Genomic DNA, 22,130 nt, shown 5'->3' on the forward strand with positions numbered 1-22,130 from the left:
ATTCCTCTTCAGCTATGAATACTTGGGTGTTTCCCTCCTTTTTGGCAGATTGGTGTAATGAACGTGTCTGGTAGAATTTGAAACAGTAATTATCAGCTTGTAACACTAATAGATTTTGCTAGAGAACACAAATTCTTTTCCACCCTGATGTGTGTTAAAATCCTCCCCTGCAGGAAGTGTCCTTCAGATTGTGTCAGCCCCTGGGCAGCAGTACCTGAGGCCTCAGGGCCCTGTGGTCATGCAGACAGTTTCCCAAGCAGGAACTGTGCAGAATGCCCTGAATGCTTTAGGAAACCAGCACCAGGCAGGTGGCCCAGCTTCCACTGCAGTCACACAGCAAGGTGGGTTCTCCAGCCTGAAGAAATGTCTCTGTCTGAATATTTAATTGCTAAAATCACATTCATATATAACTCCAAATTGTTGCAAATCGTAATTCTCTAAGTTGAGCTCAGAAGTGGGTAAACTATGAGGGAAATCTTTGCAGTTTGTATTTCATGTGTGCTGAAGTTTTAAGAAAATTTTTAGTACAAACTTAGGAGAGCATGTAACTTATAGATTTTTTTTACCAGTTTCACCTGTGGTCAAATTTTTTTTGGGAAGAAGTAAATTTGAAATACTTTGTTAATTTTTGCAAGGAAAAATTAAGGGACAAAATTTTTTGTACTGGCAGAAAATGTCCAGTAATTGTCTCCATTTTTCCACATTGATTTTGCTTTTATCTAATTTCTTTCACTTTTCTAGCTGATCAAGCCACAGTTTTCCATTTTTCTCTGCAAATGTTGCTTAGGTATTTGGTGCCTTGCTGTAAATGTGATCAGTTCCTTGCTTAAAAACACAACCAAGATGTTGACAGAAATAATGGAGAAATTTATGCATTTACAACAAAACAGATTATTAAATGAAGATAATATAACACTGGTAGTTCATTACCTGAAAATGGCCATCTGCTGTAGTTTTCTTGGGATATAAAAAACCATTCCTTCAAAATGGTGTGATGCTCTTACAGTGTAGTTAACTGTCTGGGTAAACATCTGCTAATAATTGAAATCACAAGAATGCTACTGAGATTCCATCATATGTTTTCACCAATTTGTAGATACACTCGAATATGTTTTCTGAAAAATCTTAGATGATTTGCTCAAGATAAGTTAAAACAATCTTTTTCTGAATTAGAACATTTTCTATTTTCTATTGTGTTCATATTAACATTTTCTGAATGTCAATGTGTCTTGCACTATGCATGACATTTTGAATAAAGTACGAATGGAGCACAGCACTTTGCTTTGTACAAAGCAAAATAAAATTCCATTGATCTATCTTGGATTTTTGTGCAAACAGTTCATGTGAATATCTGTCAGAGATTTGATGTATAACAAAGTACAAATTTGCAATACTCAATGGACATTTAGACTAAAAATTTGTCTGCAGGAATGATGTGTTACAGCTATGAAATGTCTACTTACTGAAAATAATAAAGAGACCAATTTTCAGATTAATAAATATATAAACACAAGGTTTATCCTCAGTTTGTATTCCAGGTAGAGCTGCAGTTACTAACTTGCCATCTGGTGACATGGGAGCAGTGTTAAAACCAGCACCTTTGCATGGACAGTCACAGGTACTCAATTTTTATTTTCTTTTGGAAACACCACTTTTCAGAATCAGTAAGTCTGTGTAATAGTTGAAAGCTATAATTTGCAGAGCTGGAATTAATTAGGGACTTTGATGATTATAGAGTAGGTAAATATCCCAACTTCTGTCCATCTTTCAGGTTGACAGATCTGACACATTTGTAATCCATAGATAAAATAATCAGATGTAGATAAAATAATCAGAGGCAGTTGACAGCTTTCTTGTGCTGTGATATACAAATTCTTGTAACTGTAATGGATTTTAATTATGTAGTAATGCATAAATAAAGAAATGTGGGTTTTTTGTGTTTTGAACGCAACTGGGAAAATTTTTATAGATTTCTAATCTTAACAAGATTTTGGATAAGATACTCAAGCAACTTACCAAGTGCAGGGAAACATCAAGAATATATCAAAAGCTATGAAAATACACCTTTAAAAAGCAAGAAGATACTAAGCTAAGGTAGAATTGACTCTTTAATAGGAACTGAATTCAGCTGTAGTCTTCAGATTTTATCTGGAAGGTATTTTGGTCTAAGTAGTAATTCTACTCTAGGATCTGTACTCTGATCCTGATAGTTTCTAAAGAAACTCAAATAGATTCTAAAGAACCTCAAATCCCTCATGTATTATTACTGTGATGAGCAGCAGATGTGGTTTTCATTCCCCTTCTCTTGGCCAAGGAGACGTTTGAGGAGAAGAACCGGCTCTTGAAGGAGCGCCTGGACCGGATCTTCTCGGGCAACGAGCGCCGCTGCTCGCGGGCGCCGGTGTACGGCCGGGACGTGCTGAGGGCTTGCTCCCTGGCTGGGGACACCAAGGCCTCCCAGCTGCCTTCCAGTCAGGCCAACAGCTGGAGGTGGGCTGGCTTTGTCAACTGCTGCCTTTCCTCAAGTGCCTGCGGAGGCCCAAGTAACCCCTTGAGGGAAATGATCCTGGGGTTGGTTCAGCAACAGGAATCTCTAAAGGATCTTGTTGACAGGTAATGTGTGACCCTGCCTAACAAGCCTCTACACACATCTAGTTTCTAAAAGGATTAAAACCTTGTTTCTGTTGATGAGCTTGTTTGGTTTAGACTGGTTTATTTAGCAGTAGATGATGTGCAGCATGGAAGTAAAAATAAGTCACTTCCTGTTTCCTTTGGATCTTTATAAATGTTTTCAGTGCCCCTTTCCTAATTTCAAGCCCAAGTTCAGCTCACTTAGACTTTAATTCTTATGCTTTTGGATTTATTTGAGTAGGTACCACTTAGACCCAACTAACAAGAATTAAGACCCAGAGATGCAGGCAGAAGCTGGTTTAGCCAAGCCTGACTTTCATTGCTGTGTCTATGATTATTGCTGATCATTTTGTGTGTAGCTTTTTAAATCAATATTGCCTTGTTTTGATGCTTTTCACAGGGCTCTCTTCGTGTTGCCAGCTGCAGTTGCTGCTCCCCCATGTTTCTATGTAGCAAATCCTCCCCCTTCATACAGTCACAGACTGAAACTCCTTAAGCACAGCCTGAGGCAGAAGGCAGCTCCACACTTGCATCAGTTGCAGCAGCTGACAACTCCTCACTTGCTGCAGTTCCCTGACCTCCGGCTGGTGCAGTACGACTCAGGTAAAGGACATTTGCTGACAAGATTTCAGTCATTTCCTCTATGACATGAATGGAATTTGTATATAAAACCATTATTGGTTTTTCTGTTTGAATTATAGGAAAATTAGAAGCTCTTGCTGTGTTGCTTCAGAAGTTGAAATCTGAAGGGCGTCGTGTGCTGATTTTGTCACAGATGATTCTGATGCTGGACATACTGGAGTTGTTCTTGAATTTCCATTTCCTCACCTTTGTGAGGATTGATGAATATGCCAACCAGGAACAACGTCAGGTAAGTGTGCCCTACCAGCTGCCCACTGGTACAGCAATAAGTGCTGCCCAGGCTTTTATACACTACAGCAGAGAAAGGAAATTTTCCTTGTTTTGTATTCAGTTTGAAGCACTTGAAACCTTTTTATCCCATTATTTATTAAGCTATAGTGAATTTGGTTTGATATTTTATTTTGATGTTTATTGAGTCCTTGCTTTTATTCTGTTTATGTAGGAGCTGATGAAGATTTTCAACAGAGACAAGCGCATTTTCTGTGCCATCCTCTCCTCTCACAGCCGTTCCACAGGAGTCAATCTTGTCGAGGCAGACACTGTTGTGTTCTATGACAATGATCTGAACCCAGTGATGGATGCAAAAGCTCAGGAGTGGTGTGACAGAATTGGGAGATGTAAAGATATCCATATATACAGGTGATGGTCAACATCTGCTCTTTAACATGTTTTAATGTGAGGTTAGTTCAGAGGAATAAAGGTTAGTTCAGAGGTTAGTTCAGAGAATAAAGTGGAAACAGTGCTGAAAACCACTTCCCTTCAATAAAAAAATGCCAGAGTATTCTATGAAAAAGTGGGGGGGTTTAACACCAAATGTAGTAAAGTAATCGTGCCTGCATGAGTTTTGTGTGTTAGTCTACATGGAATTTTTGAAGAGACCCTTTTCATTATTGATTTTTTTTTTTTAAATTACATAAATTATTAAAAGAAAACTCTAAAGTGAAGGTGGTAGTGTGTTTTTTTCTGGGCCTGCAACATAATTAAAAGAACTCCCAGATACTACCACATTTTAAACATTTAGTGGTATTCTCTAAGGACAGTTTGTCTTTTTGTTTCTGAAAGCTGGTTTGGAAATTACTTACTAGATTTCTATTGTTTTTTCCATTTTTTTAGGCTTGTCAGTGGTAATTCTGTGGAAGAGAAACTTTTGAAAAACGGCACAAAAGACTTGATCAGAGAAGTGGCTGCTCAGGGAAATGACTATTCAATGGCCTTTTTAACACAGGTAAGTTAATATTCAGAATGCATTGAAACACCCATGTTGCAGTGTTTAATAAATTCAAGCAGCTGTGTTGGAGTGTTTAATGGCAGTTTAGTAGAAATCTGTCTGGACTAGAATTAATAAGAAGGCATATTGGATTTCGTGATTGCTTGAACTCTGTGTTGGGGCCACATTCTTTCAAATATTGTCCATCTGTTTTGTTCTGTTATTTGCATAGTGATGCACAGACATCACCCATGACTTAATATATTGTGGTTTCTTCATCCTGCTGCAAAATTTTGCAGAGCTTGTAAGGGTGAAGGTCTCAACAGCTTTAAAAATGTGAAATAAGTTTAATAAATGTGGCTATTTAGAGAGATAGTCTCTGAATTGCTGCTCTGAAAATAGATGAGACAGTGACTGCACTGGTGAAGCCGGGCTATCCTGGCTGCCACTCCTGATATAGAAAAAAAATAGTATGCTCCTAAAAACTGAATGTATTTATCTTTTTTCTTTCTATTTACCTAGCAAACAATTCAGGAATTGTTTGAGGTTCATTCTCCTATGGAGGATTCTGGATTTAGAGTGAAAGCAGAAGAATTTGTAGTACTTTCTCAAGAGCCGTCTCCAGCAGAAAATATTTCACCTAAAGTTGCAAGACCATTCATAGAGGTAATGATTAACACACACATTAAAAATACAGCTGTGCAGCATTAGTATTAAACAGCTGACTAACCCCATTTTTTGGGGGTAAATTCTGTCAGTCTCTTTTTCTCATAGTTTTATGCTCTTTTGTAATTTGCCTTGTGACAAAACTTCCAAAAGCCCAAAGCTGAGTTTTATAATTTATGGGACTCTTTCTGTTGCTGCAGCAGAGACTCCAGAAATTTGTGTTGCATTTCAGTGACTCCTTATGGAGTTCCTTTCCATATTTTTGAAGTCTTAATTATTTTTAAAATATATCTCTCTGAAAGGCCCTCAACAGCATTGAGCGGGAGGATGAGGAGTCAAATGATCACATACAAGAAACAGGATCTGAGTCAAGCATTGAACCTTTAATCTCAGAGCTCTGTGAGACAAAATACAATGAAGAGCCCTCACAGCTGCAGGAGTTAGTTGCTGTTGTGGATCAGGTACCGTGACTTCCCTTGAATGTAATGTTTAGTTCAAATGTTTCAATTTCTTTGCAGTCTGACCTTAAAGCAACTTTGTTGTTTCTCCCATTAAAAGGAAGGGAGATCTCCCACTGCTTTAGAGTGATAAGATGAGTTTGAAGGAGAGCTTTGATACTTCATGTAATGTTTCTTTTATTATCCTCAAAGTAACATTTTTTCCCTTTGATACTTCCCTCAGCTGACTCCAATTGAGAAGTATGCTTTGAATTATCTGGAGCTCTTCCACGGTTCAGTTGATGACAATGAGCCACGGTTGAGTGAGGTAAAACAAATCTTTCTTTGCCATGTTATTCTGTCACAGAACAACATTTATTATATTTTCATTATGAAATGGAAGTTTCTCCAATGATGTGAAATATATTGTAGGCACTTCTGTGATCTTTTCTTGCTATACCTTCTGAACAGCGTAATGTCTTACAGAGACCTCATTATTTTGGAATTCTGTGGTTTAAGCAGGTGTCAGTTCTTAATTTCTTTTTTATAAAATGGGAATTGCTTTCAGCCAGGCTCAGCAAATATTTGTTGTACTCCATTGATAGCAGTGGAAAAAGTTTCATTAGTTTTAGTGAGCCTGTGTTCTGGTTGTCTTCATTGTTTAACTGAATTTCTTTGATTGCTTTATATTGATGATTTTAAAACCCTCCACGAAGACCAATAAATATCTTAAAAATGGCTGGGAAAGTATCTGTTTAGAAATTCCTATAAAATTCTTGTATCTGAAAATGTCAAAGTTCAAGGCATTTATCCATAAAATTACAAATTGATGATTTCTAATCTGGCGTTTTACTGTATAAAGTTTCTAAGCAGTCTGACTTTAATCTAGATGGAACTGAAAACTGCAAAGAAAGCCTGGGAAGTCCAGCATATGAAGGAGTTAAAGGAAAGAGAGCAAAAAATGCTTTGGGAGGATGAAGAGGAGCTTCTCACCTACACTCGGGAGGATGCATACAACAAAGTAATTGCTGATTAGTCTTGTTTTTTCTAAATAGTTATTTCTTAACAGTTAGTCTGAGAATACCTTTACCCTTCAGGTTTCAGTTGGATCATTTGAATTATGTTCTCTTTTTGTGTCTAGGAATATGTCTATGAAGGTCCAGATGGACAAACTGAAATTATGCCAGTAAGTAAAAGTAACACCAGGCAGCCTAAACAGCTTTTTTATCTTATGAAACAATAAGGTCAGTGGAGAGTTAACATTGCAGTAATTACAGACTTTATTCTGTGCAGCTCTGGACTCCTCCTACTCCACCTCAGGATGACAATGATATCTACATAGATTCTGTTATGTGCCTGATGTATGATACCACCCCTATTCCAGAGTCAAAATTGCCTCCAGTTTATGTCAGGAAGGAGCGTAAACGACACAAAACAGATCCCTCTGGTGAGTGCATGCTCAAACTGTTCTGGGATTTATTGCTGAAACTTCAAAAAATCAGTGGGGTTTTCATGCCTCCTGTATGTTCAGAATGCATTGAAACCCCCATGTTTCTATGTTTAATGAATTCAAGCATCTGTGTTGGAGTCTGGTCCTGTAAAGATCAAATCTGCATGTTTGAAGGGATGAAAATTCTTGTCCCACCATGGCCTTGAAGCAGTGGAATGACTGGAAGGCCCAGTTCTTATGGTGTGTCTTCTCTTTAGACATAAAGATATTCTTTAAAGGACAGTTTTAGACAGCAGATAGTCTACTTTGTCAGTTAGAACAGGGCTGGTCTTACTTTATAACACGCTCTGTTTAGTTCCTGGCTGTGCTTTTCAGATGCAGCGGGGAATACTCTGTACATGTATGAGCATTTTGCAGCTGTAGGCAGAGGAATCAAAGACTGACAGTATCTGCCAATAATGGTTTATGTTTTGTCTTAGCAGCAGGTAGAAAGAAGAAGCAGCGTCATGGGGAGACAGTTATCCCACCTCGTTCGCTCTTTGATCGAGCGACTCCAGGAATGTTGAAAATGCGCCGGGAGGGCAAAGAGCAAAAGAAGAACATCTTGTTGAAACAACAGACACAGTTTGCAAAGCCTTTGCCAACTCTTGTCAAACCAGCTACTGAGGCTGGACAGGATAATCCAGAGTGGTTGATCAGTGAAGACTGGGCCCTTCTGCAGGTCAGATGATACCTGCAGCTTCTGCTGTCATTATATTTCTTAGTGGCAATTTGCTGTCATAACTTGGAACAGCTTGCCTGTCATTTGTGCTCCTCTAAGGAGAAATTAAAGGCTAAAGTACAAAATGTATGATTAAGCTCTATTGTTGTTTTAGAAAGCACTTACTATTATTCAGATTAATTGTGCTGGCTGGACACTGGATAATGCAGCTAAGGTTCTTCCCACCTTTGAGGGGGGAGCAGCATTTGAATAACAGCTCCCTGTTGTGGTATTTTCAGAGACCCCTGTCAAAGGGAGGAATGATCAATCTGACTCCATGTTCTTAGAAGGCTAATTTATTATTTTATGTTACTATATTGTATAAAAGAATACTATACTAAACTGTACTAAAGAATAGAGAAAAACTTGTGACTCCTTCCAGAGTCCTGACACAACTTGACTGTGGTTTTTCATTAAGTCAAACCAATTCACATGTTGGATAAACAATCTCCAACCGAATTCCAAAGCAGCAAAACATAGGAGAAGCAAATGAGATGATATTGTTTTCCTTTTTCTCTGAGGCTTCTCAGCTTCCCAGGAGAAGAATCCTGGGCAAAGACTTTTAAGAAAATATGATGATGACACCCTTTCCCTCTCATACCAATCTCCAACTGTTTCCCTGCACATCAGTCAGCATTAAGGCACCTTATGCTTGTTTATTCTCTGTGACTGTAGCTGAACACAGAGCCTTAGCCCTGAGCTGTCCCACTGTGGTAACTGTGTGTGAGCACAGGGAGGTAAGGGAAGGTTTGGAAGATGGCAGTGATTTGTCACCTTATGCATTTGTGCCTTTCTGTGTTGCAGGCAGTGAAGCAGCTGCTGGAGCTTCCTTTAAACCTTGCTGTTGTGTCACCAGCACACACTCCCAACTGGGACCTGGTCAGTGATGTTGTTAACTCCTGCAGCAGAGTCTATCGCTCGCCCAAGCAGTGCCGCAACCGCTACGAGAATGTCATAATCCCGAGGGAGGAAGGAAAGGTGAGCGCACCTGCAATGATGCGTCCTTTTTTTACCTTAAGTTGTAGAGTTTTTTTTCCTTAACTCCATAAACACTTGTTTTTTGTTAAACGTTTCAACAGTGTAAATAAATAACTTTTAAAAGATCTTTTTTAAATTATTCTCATCAGGATTTCCACTTATTTTATGTGATTTCTTTGAAAAGAAAAAGCACCTGAACAAAATCTTCCACAAAAGATCATCTAACTTTCCTTCTTATTTTACAGCTAATGTACGAAGCTAATCCTAAAAAGAAGACAAAAAGTATTTATAAGGTGTGCATTGGTATTCTTTCAAAATCAAATCTAGACACTGTGGTATTTAGCAGCAATGGAGGTGGGCAGATAATTCATTGAGATCCATGTTGAGTGTTACTTGAGTTCTGAAACATCAATTAAAATTCCAAATTTATTTTTCTTTTCTTTGTTGATACAGTGGATTGACACCAGACTTCAGCTTTTGGATTTGATAGATAAATTTTAGATCATGCAAGAAGTTTGTGATTTCACTTAAACTGTAGTTGGCATTTTTCCACCATGTATCTTATCCTGATGGTATTTAAGATCTGTAAGAATGAACTTCATGCTAGAGTCTAAGTGGATTACAAATACGTAGTGAATTTGATGCCTGAAACACGTTTTAGTAAATGAGGATGATAGGATGCTACAGAAACAAAAACAAATTCCATGACTGTGAACACCTTCTTCCAAACCACACAGCAATTTAGTGACAGAGTTGGGTGGAGAATCCAGAACTTCTGGCTGTAGTCCCATTCTCTGACTGCTAAGGAGGTTTGTCCCTGACTGGCAGTTTCTGCTTAGGAGAAGCCAAATGTTAGACTGGCATGGTGTGTGGATGTTAACCTAGCTTTGTTGGGAGAGCAGTGCAGTGATGGTTTTGTTTTATTTCCTTACGTGTGCGCTATGCATAACTATAAACTAATGGGCTCTTGGTTTGGGTAATGAATTAAACTTGCAAAATCTAAACTAAAGCAAAGATTCTTTCTCAAATTAGAGTTTGCCATTTTGTATGTCCCCAAGTGCTGATGCCAGTGTGACCGTGAGAACTGCTCCTTATTTTGCTCTTTCTTTATACATTTCCCATAGAGTTTTGTGTGACAGTAAGTTATCAGTGACACGAGGCAGGAACCAATCTGTGATAGATTTGTTGGAGAGTGTTTTTAAATAATCTACGAGCGCGCCTTGTGTTTAAACATAGACAAAATGCCCTGTTGGGTGAGTTTGCAATTGAAAGTTGGTTTGTTTTCTTTTTTTTAGACTAAAAACAGTCGCCCACTTCGTACCAATCAGATCTATGCTCAAGATGAGGGTGCAACCCACACACAGCTTTATACTAATCATTTTGAGATGATGAAAATGATTGCAGGGAAAAGAAGTCCACCTATCAAACCTCTGTAAGTTTACCTGGGATCATTTGATCTCCTGTCACCACAGATCTCCTGGAAAATGTGTTTTGAATGGCTCTCAAAACCCAGAGTTATTCTGCACTCTGTTTCTCTGTTCTTGATCTCTCTCTATGTGTTCTGTGTTAATGGAAACACTTCCATATTTCATGTGTTTGGGTCTCACTGCAGGAATTTGCTCTTTGTCATCAAGAGCAGAGCTGCATTCAGTTGGAATTTTTAAAATCTACTTTATATCAATTTGCTTGAACTATAGACAATTTACTGACTATACTGTTCAGTAGTACATTCTTTCATATGTATCTTCCTGCAGTTTTTCTTTATTTATTTAGTATTTACTCTGAGTCTTTGTTAAATGTCTGTCTGTATGCAGGCTCCAGTGTTGGCTGGAATATCATGGAAACTTCACCAAAAGTGCAGTGTTCCATGCTAAAATACATGAAATGAAATATTGTTTTTAAAGTTTTTCTGTCCAGTGATACAGTTTTTCTCCATTTCAGACTTGGCATGAATCCTTTCCAGAAGAATCCAAAGCATGCATCAGTGCTTGCTGAAAGGTGAGCACTGCCTATCTTGAAGGAGTAATAAATTGCATAAAAATGCTCCTTTTTCTTTCTTTTTTTAAGGTTTCAGTTATTTCTAAATATTGTGTGTTTTGTCTAATTGTTGTTTCTAGTGGAATCAACTATGATAAGCCCCTCCCTCCGATTCAAGTCGCGTCCCTCCGAGCAGAGCGCATTGCCAAAGAGAAAAAGGTATGGACCCATCTCTGTGCACAAATGGCTGCAGTAACTAAAAAATCAGGCAGCAGATGAGGTACAAGCAAAGCTACCTCCTGGGGGAAGTTTGGCACTACAGTGGATGTTATGAGCAGCTGCACACTGTTCATGTACAGGGGTTTAGATAACCAAGGCCCAAAGCGGGGCCTTTCCTTGTCCTTCTTGTCATTCTCAGACCCCTTAAACAATGAGGAGCATATTTTTGCAAAAGATGCTAAAACATTTAAAAATGTTATTTAATTCTTGACCATTCTGTAGCCTCATTTCTTTTATTATTCAGAAAGAACTACTTGTCCTTGCTTGTGGATGATAAGTTGCTTGTTGCGCTGTGCTCTAAGCCACAAAACCATGAGTACACCTTGTAGTTTGAAATGAGTCATGTTGTGTAACTTGGACTTAAAAAGTGAGGGCAGCTTTGTGAGCTGTCTCTGGCTGGAATTAAAGGAGTTTTGTGGATAGAAATAAAGATGTTTTGTCTTGTTGTTTTGTTTTAAAAAACCACATCTTGCTTGTTCCATGCTTGACGACTGAAGGTGCCCCTTTCCTTGCAGGCGCTGGCGGAGCAGCAGAGGGCCCAGCAGCAGACGGGCCCCCAGCCCCAGCAGCCCCAGGCGGGCCAGCAGCCCCCCCAGCAGCCCCCCGTGCAGCAGGCCCAGCCACAGGCACAGGCACAGGCACAAGCACAGGTAGTTCAGCAGCCACAGGCAGTGGTGCAGACTGCAGTCACTACTGTGGCCAACACAGCAGTATTGGTAAGAAAGGGAGAGCTCGGTGCCTCTGATGTCGTAACTTCAGTTCTTCTGTGTGTGCTGTATTTGTGTCCTGTTTTCTCTGGGAAGAGAATTTTAGGTCAGTATAGTGAGATCAAAGATGTTTTTTCTTGTTTGTTTTTCCTGTTTATTCTGGGTGTCTTCTGGTTCCCTGATTTATTAAGACTATTTGTACTGTTGTAGCCAACAGATCTTGGCATTCTGAGATGGAAAAACACCATGAAAAGATGGCTTTTCCTTTTTCACTTTAGACTTTTATTTAATGAAGTCTGAGTGAATAGATGCTCATGGTCAACGAGATGTATTTGTACAGAGAGCTTGCAGAATACAGAGAATGAAAGAGAATGTAGCTGTAAGAATGATTCAGTTAGAGCTTAAAATCCAAAGATTCATTAACCTTTGCAAGGCAAATGAAATGATGCATCCTGCAGGAAATACCATGGTGTTTTTACTGCAAATTTGTGCAAAGTTTTCACGTCTTCCCAAAATCTAGAGTCTGAATGAGTCTGATGACTAGTCTCTGGCTTTTGTATTTAGAACCAGTCCAGTTTACCTAGTAATGTGTGCTGGCTATGGTGGATTTATTTTGCTTGCTGCAGAGCAGGAGTACCACAGCTTTTGCAGAAAGACACAGAGGATGTGTTTTGACCCACAAGCATTGCTGTGTATGAAGTGCTCAGTGATGTTCCTGTGTGAGTGGCTGTCCAAGGTATTGCTCCCTTCCTCTGCTAACAGGGATGTCCAGTGACCAGGGTTTACCACACACATGGCTGGTCTACAGCTGCTCATTGTGAGGCAGAATCCTGATTTATGTATGCGTTAGTTGCTGTGATCTGTAGTGTCTATGAACAACTGCAGAAATCTGTGTGTTCCGTTTATTTTTTGTTATTTTGTCACTTCTGGAATACAGCACTGTGTTAAGCAATGCTCAGTTTTCTTCCATTGTTTTTTTAAAATGTTACCTTAATTGTTTTCTAATTAGGCAGGCACCATCAAAACAGCAGTGACGGGGACGAGCATCCAGACTGGTAAGGAGACTTTATAACTGGGCATAGGAGGTGATGGACATTGGGATTTTCACTCTCAGAATCTCACATTTAATCCTGGCTTGCTTTCAGCTACAGTGAGTGGAAATGTGATTGTGAACACTGTTGCTGGGGTCCCTGCTGCCACCTTCCAGCCCATCAATAAACGTCTGGCCTCACCTGTTATACCTGGGACCCTGACTGTGAGTAGATCCTGTCACTAGTTGTGTCCCTGGACACACTGGGTTCCATGTTTTATCAGCATTGCTTTAGTTTCCCATGTTTCCGGAATTTCTGCTTCTTGCAAATGTCATGTGCATCTTGGGGTTCTTTATCAAACCTCTCTCTCTTACCAAACATCAGAACACACTGGAATGGCGTATCAGAAAAAAATGCTTAATACTGTTAAAAATAATTTATAGGAAAGTGCTGCTAAAAGCAATGTATTATGTCATTAACATTTTCAGCCTGTAATTGTTTTGTGCTTTATTAATTATGATCTTTATTATTATGTTAATGGTTTAAGACTATGGAAGATAAAGCAAAATATTGAAAGGTACTAAAATCAAATGTCTGTAATGGAGTGAAGGGTTTGGTGATCAGCCTGTTGGAAAAAGATTTAACCACATGCTGATTTTAAGATTCATCCAAACAGATGTGTTAGACAGATTTGGAGCTTTTGCTTTTAAAATTGCCTGGAAGGATATTCCATTGCAGAAGGGGGACGTGAGGCTGGGAGGCGAGCAGTAAAGCTGTGTTCCCTTGCAGACCTCGGGAGGCACGGCCACTGCCCAGGTGGTTCACAGCCAGCCCCGCGCGGCCGCGGCGCCCGCAGCCTCCACCGAGCTGGTGACCATCGCCTCCACGCAGGGCGTGCGCGCCGTCACGTCGGTGACAGCCTCAGCCGTGGTCACCACCAACCTCACCCCTGTGCAGACCCAGACAAGGTCCTTGGTGACCCAGGTGACACCAGGTAAGGATCCTGTATAGCGGATATAATGATCCTGTATAGCGGATAGTTTTGCCCCCGACGAGGGGGAGGGAATGATTCGTCTGACTCCTCCTTATCAGAAGGCTAATTAATGACTTTATTGTACTATTTTGTATTGTACTATTGTACTACTTTATTCTATATTACATTACATCTAAACTGAATCTGCCCAGCACTCAGCTGCACTCCACTGCACAACATGTCGTGACTGTGAGCCTACAGTCCCAACACACACACCCGATAGGCCAAGGAAACAAAACACCACCACTCTGGGTAAACAATCTCCACATTGCATTCTACTTTGGCACAACACAGGCACAGCAAATGAGATAAGAATTGTTTTGATCATTCTCTGAGCCTCAGAGAAACACAGAAATATTCTTGGGAAGAATTGTGTCTTGCTTTTCTCTGTGAAGAGAAATGTGGCAGCAATCCTGTGTTCAGGGACTTTTTCCAGTAGTGCACAAAGGCTCCCAGAATCCCTGTAGATCCGCCACCACAGCCCCACAATATTGGAAGTCTTGGACACAATGAAACAGGGCTGTGATTTTTAACTTCCTTTATTGTTGGTGCTCAGATGACATTTATCTCCAGTATTTCTGGATAAAGTATGGTAATAGAGAGCTTGGCCCCTGGGCATTGTGATTTAAAAATATTATTAAAAATCTAGCAGTAAAATACTAGAATTGACTGTCTTGACTAAAAACCATTGTGAAGAAAGGCCCTTCTATTTTATGATGTACTCTGCTTTTACATCATGCTCATGATAATGTCTTCTTACATGTAGTAAATCCACAAAGTGTGCAGGAACAGAAAAATAAGCATTTAACAGCTTGACTTCTCAGGTGAAATTCATGAGTGAAACTGAATGTTAAAACGTATTTGTCATAATGTTTTGTTTTTTCTTTATTCACAGCTACACCAACAGTCCAGCTGTCAGGCAAAACCATCACCCCTGCTCACTTCCAGCTGCTGAGGCAGCAGCAGCAGCAGGCTGCTCAGGTGCAGGTCCCACAGATCCAGGCTCAGGCACAAGCCCAGTCTCCAGCTCAAATAAAAACTGTAGGGAAGCTGTCACAGGTGAGGAACCACTCATGAAGCAATGTAGCACATTTCTCTCATTACTGTAAGCTTCCTTAGCAGTGTGTGTTGTGTTCTGTTTTCTTGGGCTACAGTGACATGTATTTGCCTCTTAAATTTCATCCTACTAAAATTTCATGCAGGCAATGAGTCTTGACAGCACTTGCAATAGTAGAGTAGGGCAGGATGGAAAGCACTTAGTGCTGCTCACTGGAAGCCATTGTGTAAAAGAGTTACATTTTAGATACTTGATCTTAGCTCTAGTCTGGTACAGAATGTTTCTCCTTTTAAGCTTTGGATTCATCTCCATTTTTCTCCTGTGATGTAAACTATTGGAAATGATGGAGGTGTTTGAATTTTGCAGGAGCAGCTGCTCAAGTTACAGAAGCAGAAGCTGCAGCTCCCCCAGCAGCAGGCAGCCCAGCAGACCCAGCAAGGGGCACAGCAGCAAACAGCACAAGTGCAAGTACAGCAGCAGCAGCAAACCCAGCAGCTCACTGCTGTGACAGCCCCTCGTCCTGGCGCTGTCCTCACGGGCACCACGGTCACCAACCTGCAAGTGGCACGCCTGGTGAGTTGCCTTTGACTTGGCAAAAGCTGTCCCAAACATCTCACTCTTGGCTGGTTTAAATGAGCTGGGCACTGCTCATTCACTCACAAGTGCCCTTTGCATTGCTCTGGCACTGCAGAAGGAACAGATGTACCACAAGTACCTTTACATTGTATTTATTTACCCATTGATACCATTTCTGAATTGTGTCACTGTACAGGAGCCATTACATTTACAGCTATCACTTTATAATCACCTGTTATATGCAGCAAATCTTTCTGTGCTGGTACAATAATCTTCATTCCTTACTGCTTAGACTCGTGTTCCTGCTTCCCAGCTCCAAGCACAAGGACAGATCCAGGCCCAGACTCCACAAGCAGCCCAGGTTGCTCTGGCAAAGCCTCCAGTGGTGTCTGTTCCAGCTGCTGTTGTGTCATCTGCAGGAGTCACCACACTCCCTGTGACTGTGGCAGGCATTAGTGTTGCCATTGGGCAGCCACAGAAAGCAGCAGGTATGTGAAGCAAGTTGGATATAGGAAGAATTGTATTTAAATTATATATAATACAATTATATACCAAGTATATATATGTATATAATTATATACCAGTCTCCTATAGTATAGACAGTTTTTTTTCTTATAGGAAAATTGTTGTTGAAACAATAAATTAGCTTACTCATGCCCTTGGAGAAGAAATTTTCTCCACTATTAAAATCATGTCTTATTTCCATTAAAATCAGTGGGTTGTTACTGCTCAAACCTGTGCAAATGTACAAGTCTGTAAAAGCAGAATCTGTGTGTGCAGACTGTGATTACTGGTACAAAGCAATAAACTGAAGACTCTTACAGTTCTAATTATTTCTGTAATTTTCAGGAGGCCAGACAGTAGTTGCACAGCCACTGCATGTCCAGCAGCTGCTGAAACTCAAGCACCACCAAGCAGCACAGCAGCAGAAAGCCATCCAGCCCCAGGTTGCACAGGGACAAGCTACTGTGCAGCAAAAGGTACCATTGTCTGTTCTCTATTAACTAGTGCAGTGGTTCTGGGTGACCAGGACTCCCCTAGAGAGTCAGTCAGGATTTCTAGGGGTGAATCTTAGGTATATGTAGAGAGAACAGGTTCTCAGGTGCTTAATTTTTTCTGTAAAGTGGTTGATTGGTAGTTTTTAGTAAGTGTATTGTTGTGTGAGTGTTGTGTATAAGAGAGAAACTTTTCTTTAAATACTTTAATTCTGAATACTTGTGTAAATGCATGAAGGCATTCATCTAGTGCTCATTTTTTGAATTGCTTTTTTTTCAATAATTAAATGTAATTAGTCTCTTTTCCCCCACATACACTTGCCTTTTGTAGTCATTGATGCCTTTTTTTCTCTTGTGCAGATAAATGCTCAGCAGGTCACGGTCCAGACCCAACAGCAGACTTCACAGCAGCAAAAAGTAACTTATGCTACACAGCCTGCCATTAAAACCCAGTTCTTAACAACTCCAATTTCCCAAACCCAGAAACCAGGTGGAACCCAGCAAGTGCAGGCCCAGATTCAGGTACAGGTAACACAGGTTTACACCTTTAAACTGTACTGGGACTGGAGAATTGTAAAGACAACAGGTGAGGTAGAATTCAGCACTCACTCATTTTAATTCTAGTCACATGTTCATTTAAATTGACTTTTTAATAAATTTCAGTGGTGCTGCATATGTGGCCTTACAGCGAGTCAGAGCAACTGTGAGCTGCAAGTAAAAGCTGAAATAAAATAGTTTAGTCACTCCTTTTTATTAGGCAAGGGATTCCATACTGTGTTTACTAAGGAAAATTCAGCCAGAGGTTTTCCTGTTTCTGGTGTTGCATCACAGCCTAATCTCTGGCAGCCAAGAGTATGTGACAACTCACATACTCTCTTTTCTGCATAACTGGATCAGCCTTACCAAGGAAAAAAGAAGGAGGTTAGGAATGGGAAGCCTTACTCTTTCAAAAGTATCTCCCAGATAATGGAACCTGTTAGAACTCATGTGCTTCCTTCAGTTTTATAGGTAGTTGGGATGAAATTACTCTGTTGTAGTTAAAAATGAAAATATTTATCTTCCTCCCCTAGCTAAGTTATTTTCACAGATCTAAACTGTTTCATAAACATTCAACCTCACTGAAAATGCCAAGCTGCAACTTAGCGTGAACAGGCCTGGGTGTTTTGCTGCTATCAGCAGCTTTTTATTTTGATCCAATCTTTTTTTATCTCATATCACTACAGGTTGCAAAACTCCCACAAGTGGTCCAGCAACAGGCTACTGTTGCCAACATTCAGCAGATGGTTTCAGTTTCCCAACAGGTAGGTTTTGCTCTTTCAAATATAGCACTAGAAACGTGATCTTTACAAAAGCTCATTTTTTTGGAATGTGTGTGTTTTTCACCTTATGTGTGGCATAGGTAGTATTTTTGAAGGATATAGCAAGTGCCTTTCTATAAAAATAAATCTTGAATACTGAATCAGCTGAGGTTTATTCTCTGGTCTAAAACTTTCATAGATATAGCAATGTTTGTTCATCACTGTAGATAAACTGAAAAACAGATTTTTAAAAGTGTTTTCTAGAGCTTTAAAGATGTTTAAAAACTGGTTTCTGGTGATGTATAGTCAATATAGCAAATAATTGAACTAATGAGCGCCATCTGAGCTTTTTCCACAAAAATTAGGACAAATTGAAGGTTACAGGTTGTTTTGTTTCAGCTCACAGAGCTGTGCCAAGTGCTCTGTAGAAGGCAGAATGGTGTGGTGGCTGTTTCAAATCTGTGCTGGTAACAGACAGGGCTTGGGCAGGAGAAGCTCAGGTGGTTTGGTTCCCCTCCCCTAAGGACCAGGCAGTTTAATTATCACTGTTCAGAACAATGTCATCCAGATCATTAGCAACAGGCCTAACTTAGGCAGTTGATTGGCAGGAATGATTGAGCTTTGGAGGGTGAATGGAGTTCTTGCCTTTGGTGCCCAAAAATCTGGGCCAGTCAGTTCTTAATCTGCCACAGTTCACAGTGCAGTGTTTCAGTGCAGAATAAAATCTGTGACTGTTTATCTCCAAATGGTGATAAAATGGTGTGAGCTGTCTGATAACCACCTCAGATGTGAATGCTTCAAGGGCAAAGTGGACAGCAGGAGGTGGAAACCTCATCAGTCAACACAACTTGAGTTGCCCTCTGTAGTCAGGAAGAGCTCCTAAATCATTTTCAGAAGTCATCAATGGTGGCATAACTCTGTGACTTGGTGTCTGTGGCAAAAAGGGAAATAATTTCCCTCCCATGTACACCAGTGACTTCAGTGGCAGTAGGCTTAGGCCATGATAAGTATTTTTTAAACTATGGTCTTTATGCGTATGGGGCATTCTTTTTATCTGCATTTTTAGTGCTTCCCACTGAAATCCTTTTGGATCATTCAAGAGTTAATTTTTCCTCTGCAGAAGTCCTTGTAGCTTTGTTTGGCTTCTGCACCTGACAAAGGCAGCTGAAGCTGCTCAGTTTTCATTACCTTGTCCTCTGAACAAGGAGATGTTGATTTTTTTTTTTTCTCCCTTGCTCTGGGTAGAGCTATGAAAATTAGATATCTGGATGGAGTTCAAACTATTCTGCCATAAATTGGCAATAGAGACTGGCAGCTGTAGTCTGAAAGGGAAATGGCAGAGACTGCTGGGCAGCCTCAGTGGCTGTATTTATTGTCACAATATGGGTGCAGAGTCAGCATTTGAACCTCTTGGGTCCTCTGGCTGTCCCTCTGTTCTTTTCCCTGTTCCTTCACTTCTGCAGTACAGGAATTTTCCTACATATCTGGTAGGGTTTCTTTACCTTTCATCTGCCTTCTGAATGTCTCTGAGGGCATGTCCTTGGATTTGCACTGCAGAGACCAGAGTTACAGGCACTTTGGCTCCTAGTTCTGATTTATAAGGCTCTAGAAAATGTGACAGAGTGGTGTTTGTCAGTGAAACCACAGAGCCTCTGTTCCCAGAATCATTGTCTGAGATGTTTGTCAGTTAAGAGAGCAAATACCTAAGGAAGCAGGACTCCTTCTGTAGAGCAGAAATGTAAGGACTTCTCAGTTTAATGCTGAACCATTTTGTAATTGTCTTTTCCTCCTGCTGTGCAGGTACAAGCTCAGCCCCAAACCGTGACCCTTTCTCAGACGACAGCAGGACAGCAGCAGGTTCAGGTGATCCCTGCAACCACTGCCACTGCTCAGGTGGTGCAGCAGAAGCTGATCCAGCAGCAGGTTGTGACCACAGCCTCTCCCCAGGTTCAGGCTCCAGGTGTACAGAACCCAGCCCAGACACCAGCAACACCTGAAGCCCAGAGTCAGCAAGCAAAAGTACAGATGAGGACACCGACTGTCAGATTAAAGGCACCTACTAAACCAAGCTGAACTATTGCAATAACAGAGAAACACAGGATTTTGTGTTTGCTGAGACAAGTGAGAAGCTACTCTAAACATCCAAATGAAGATAAAACACCTCTATTTTTTTTTTTTGTAGCAGAAGGTTTCTTGCTGGTGAACATTTAAACATGAAAACTCACATGTAACTTCAGTGTATTAGCAACTGTTTAGCACTCAAACTCTGTACAAGATGCATTCTGCCTCTGTGTTCTCTGTGCTCATTTAAACCACGTAAAGCAAGCATTACTTAGGTTGAAATTCTGCCCAGCTTCTCAAAAGTGAAATGGTGATCTGCCATGAATGTCAGTAAAATCCATCTGTGTTAAAATACCACACCTGCCTGTGGGCATGTGCAGCTCCTTGCTGTAGTTCAGTGTGTGCTCAGTACCCACAGTGAAGCCACACAAAAACCAGGTGTACCTGATACTGCACAGTGTTACCCATCTGTACAAAAGCTCTGTGGTGTTCTTCCCTGTGGTAAACACCCCTGGAAGATCTAACACAGGCTTGAAGTGCTCCCTGCAAAGTTTAGCCAATAAATGTGAAAACCTGTAAGTATATGTAATTAAAAAGGAAAAAAAAAAAAAAGGTTTCATTCTCCATTTTTGTAAGTCTTTTAAAATGTTTGTTAGTAGTTTTTGTGTACAGTTTACTGAATCACCCAACCTGTGTGCTCATTCTCGTATTTCACTTTAAAATAATGGATATTTTAGGCATGAGCTGCGTAAATACTGTGTTGATAGTAAATGTGTATTAAAGTGTAGCCCATTTTCTTTTTTTGTAAAAGAATTGTTCAGTAGATGCAGCTAAACAGATGATCCATAGCTGTTTCTCATGGGACTTCTGTCACAAAAAATCTCCAGCTGATAAAATCGAATCTCTCAGTTTCATTCTGCTCTTGCAACATGTTTAAATGTTCAGTACTTTTTACACGGCTTTCAGCTTAGGGGGTGGGGAGGGCTGGGGGAAGGGGAGAATAGTGAAATTAAATCTAAGACTTAATTCTTCAACTGTGTAAAGAGTAAGATCTAACTTTTGTACTATTCTTTTACTAAAGCTAACAATGAATGTATCTTCAGGTGGGTATTTTGGATGTGAATAGAGCGTGGCCTCTTCCTCCGAATCAGTTTGCCTTATTGTTATGGAGAAAAAAAAAAAGCAAAAAGCTGCATAGAACTGTGGGGGGTTTCTTTACTTTTCTTGCATACAATGAATAACAGAATTTGCAAACAGCACTGAGTGAGGAATCAAAAAGCCCATGGTGGCTTGAAGGGATTTATTTTACTTTGGCCATAAAACTGCACAATGTGTAAAATCCAGACAAAATTACAACATTCCTTTTCTGAGATGGTTTTAATATTATTTTTTCATTCTGTGATCTTTTTACTCTTTTAGGAAAGGAGCCTATTTAATGGCAAGGAAAGCATATCTTTTGTTTTTACCTCTGTATGTCCACACTTGTTGGTACCTGGCAATCCACGTGGCTTAAACAAGAAAGAATTCTCAGCCAGCTCCTCTGTGTTAGTTGGGATAAGTACAGCCAATTCTGTTCAGATCACAAAGTTAACATTGGTTCAGGCAGCGTTCCTGATTTTTTTAATTTATACCTCTTTTGTCCTGCATACTTTTTTTCTTGGACCCTCAGGTGTACAAATACAAGGGCATTTAGGGTTTTTTTAAAGCTGTTTTTGCATGCAGTAGTATTCCCCTGACCCTGCTAACCCCTGGCGTGTGCCATCCCCTAAACTTCCCTGCCAGCCAGGGAGCTGGCACTGCTGACAGCAGAGTAGGTTAAATTGCAAAGCAGATGCAGTGGTGATGGATAGTGACACTGTGTACAGTATAGCCTTGCTCATCCAGAAATATTGCTTAGGTAGCCCCAGTTTTACTTTTAAGTGTTTAGCTTTTATGATGTGCATGAAGGTCGGGGTGGGGGGGAACAGTTCCAGCAGTGGGAGAGCTGTTGGCTACGTCGTTGTGCTGGTCTGATTTGGTGTCTAAAGAGGCGATTGTTTCTTGTTTAGGTCAGTTGATGAAGATAAAAAGTCACCATTACTTTTTTTTCCTTCTAATTAGTTTTTTCTTCCTTTCGGTGTGTCTTTCTCCCAGGAGTGTGTTAGGAAGTCAGCCTGTACATAAGTGATGAACATTTGTACTCGCCCCAGTAGGATGATAAGGAATAGTGCTGTATCCTACCTGAAGGTGTAATAAAGTGTACATTTTTATACCGCCGCCTCGCCCTGCCTTCTGTACCGGGAGGGGCGGTGTGGGTGGCGGGAGGGACCGATCCCCCTCCCGATACCGGCCCCGATCCCCGCCCC

General features: G+C 40.4%; 1 protein-coding gene across 16 annotated transcripts in view; it reads left to right on the forward strand.

Moving 5' to 3' along the window:
* Positions 1 to 22,028, forward strand: part of EP400 (E1A binding protein p400) — a 47,785-nt gene extending 25,757 nt beyond the window's left edge. For 6 of the 16 annotated variants that reach the window (XM_058036704.1, XM_058036715.1, XM_058036714.1 and 3 more), the window contains 30 exons: positions 174 to 341; positions 1,527 to 1,618; positions 2,315 to 2,613; positions 3,032 to 3,234; positions 3,333 to 3,502; positions 3,716 to 3,912; positions 4,387 to 4,498; positions 5,003 to 5,146; positions 5,449 to 5,607; positions 5,828 to 5,911; positions 6,473 to 6,604; positions 6,725 to 6,769; positions 6,877 to 7,030; positions 7,516 to 7,754; positions 8,598 to 8,771; positions 9,017 to 9,064; positions 10,067 to 10,203; positions 10,713 to 10,769; positions 10,889 to 10,967; positions 11,543 to 11,743; positions 12,744 to 12,789; positions 12,880 to 12,989; positions 13,555 to 13,759; positions 14,694 to 14,857; positions 15,222 to 15,428; positions 15,724 to 15,919; positions 16,281 to 16,411; positions 16,787 to 16,954; positions 17,650 to 17,727; positions 19,525 to 22,028. In XM_058036704.1, coding sequence (XP_057892687.1) covers positions 174 to 341; positions 1,527 to 1,618; positions 2,315 to 2,613; positions 3,032 to 3,234; positions 3,333 to 3,502; positions 3,716 to 3,912; positions 4,387 to 4,498; positions 5,003 to 5,146; positions 5,449 to 5,607; positions 5,828 to 5,911; positions 6,473 to 6,604; positions 6,725 to 6,769; positions 6,877 to 7,030; positions 7,516 to 7,754; positions 8,598 to 8,771; positions 9,017 to 9,064; positions 10,067 to 10,203; positions 10,713 to 10,769; positions 10,889 to 10,967; positions 11,543 to 11,743; positions 12,744 to 12,789; positions 12,880 to 12,989; positions 13,555 to 13,759; positions 14,694 to 14,857; positions 15,222 to 15,428; positions 15,724 to 15,919; positions 16,281 to 16,411; positions 16,787 to 16,954; positions 17,650 to 17,727; positions 19,525 to 19,797 — 4,472 coding nt within the window. In that variant the 3' untranslated portion in view covers positions 19,798 to 22,028. The remainder of the gene's footprint in view (positions 1 to 173; positions 342 to 1,526; positions 1,619 to 2,314; positions 2,614 to 3,031; positions 3,235 to 3,332; positions 3,503 to 3,715; positions 3,913 to 4,386; positions 4,499 to 5,002; positions 5,147 to 5,448; positions 5,608 to 5,827; positions 5,912 to 6,472; positions 6,605 to 6,724; positions 6,770 to 6,876; positions 7,031 to 7,515; positions 7,755 to 8,597; positions 8,772 to 9,016; positions 9,065 to 10,066; positions 10,204 to 10,712; positions 10,770 to 10,888; positions 10,968 to 11,542; positions 11,744 to 12,743; positions 12,790 to 12,879; positions 12,990 to 13,554; positions 13,760 to 14,693; positions 14,858 to 15,221; positions 15,429 to 15,723; positions 15,920 to 16,280; positions 16,412 to 16,786; positions 16,955 to 17,649; positions 17,728 to 19,524) is intronic. The other 10 variants (XM_058036719.1, XM_058036717.1, XM_058036718.1 and 7 more) reach the window with 7 other exon arrangements.
* The last annotated feature ends 102 nt before the right edge of the window (positions 22,029 to 22,130 follow it).

The sequence above is a fragment of the Melospiza georgiana genome, chromosome 18, assembly GCF_028018845.1.
Source record: "Melospiza georgiana isolate bMelGeo1 chromosome 18, bMelGeo1.pri, whole genome shotgun sequence".
In the NCBI taxonomy this organism is placed as follows: Eukaryota; Metazoa; Chordata; class Aves; order Passeriformes; family Passerellidae; genus Melospiza; species Melospiza georgiana.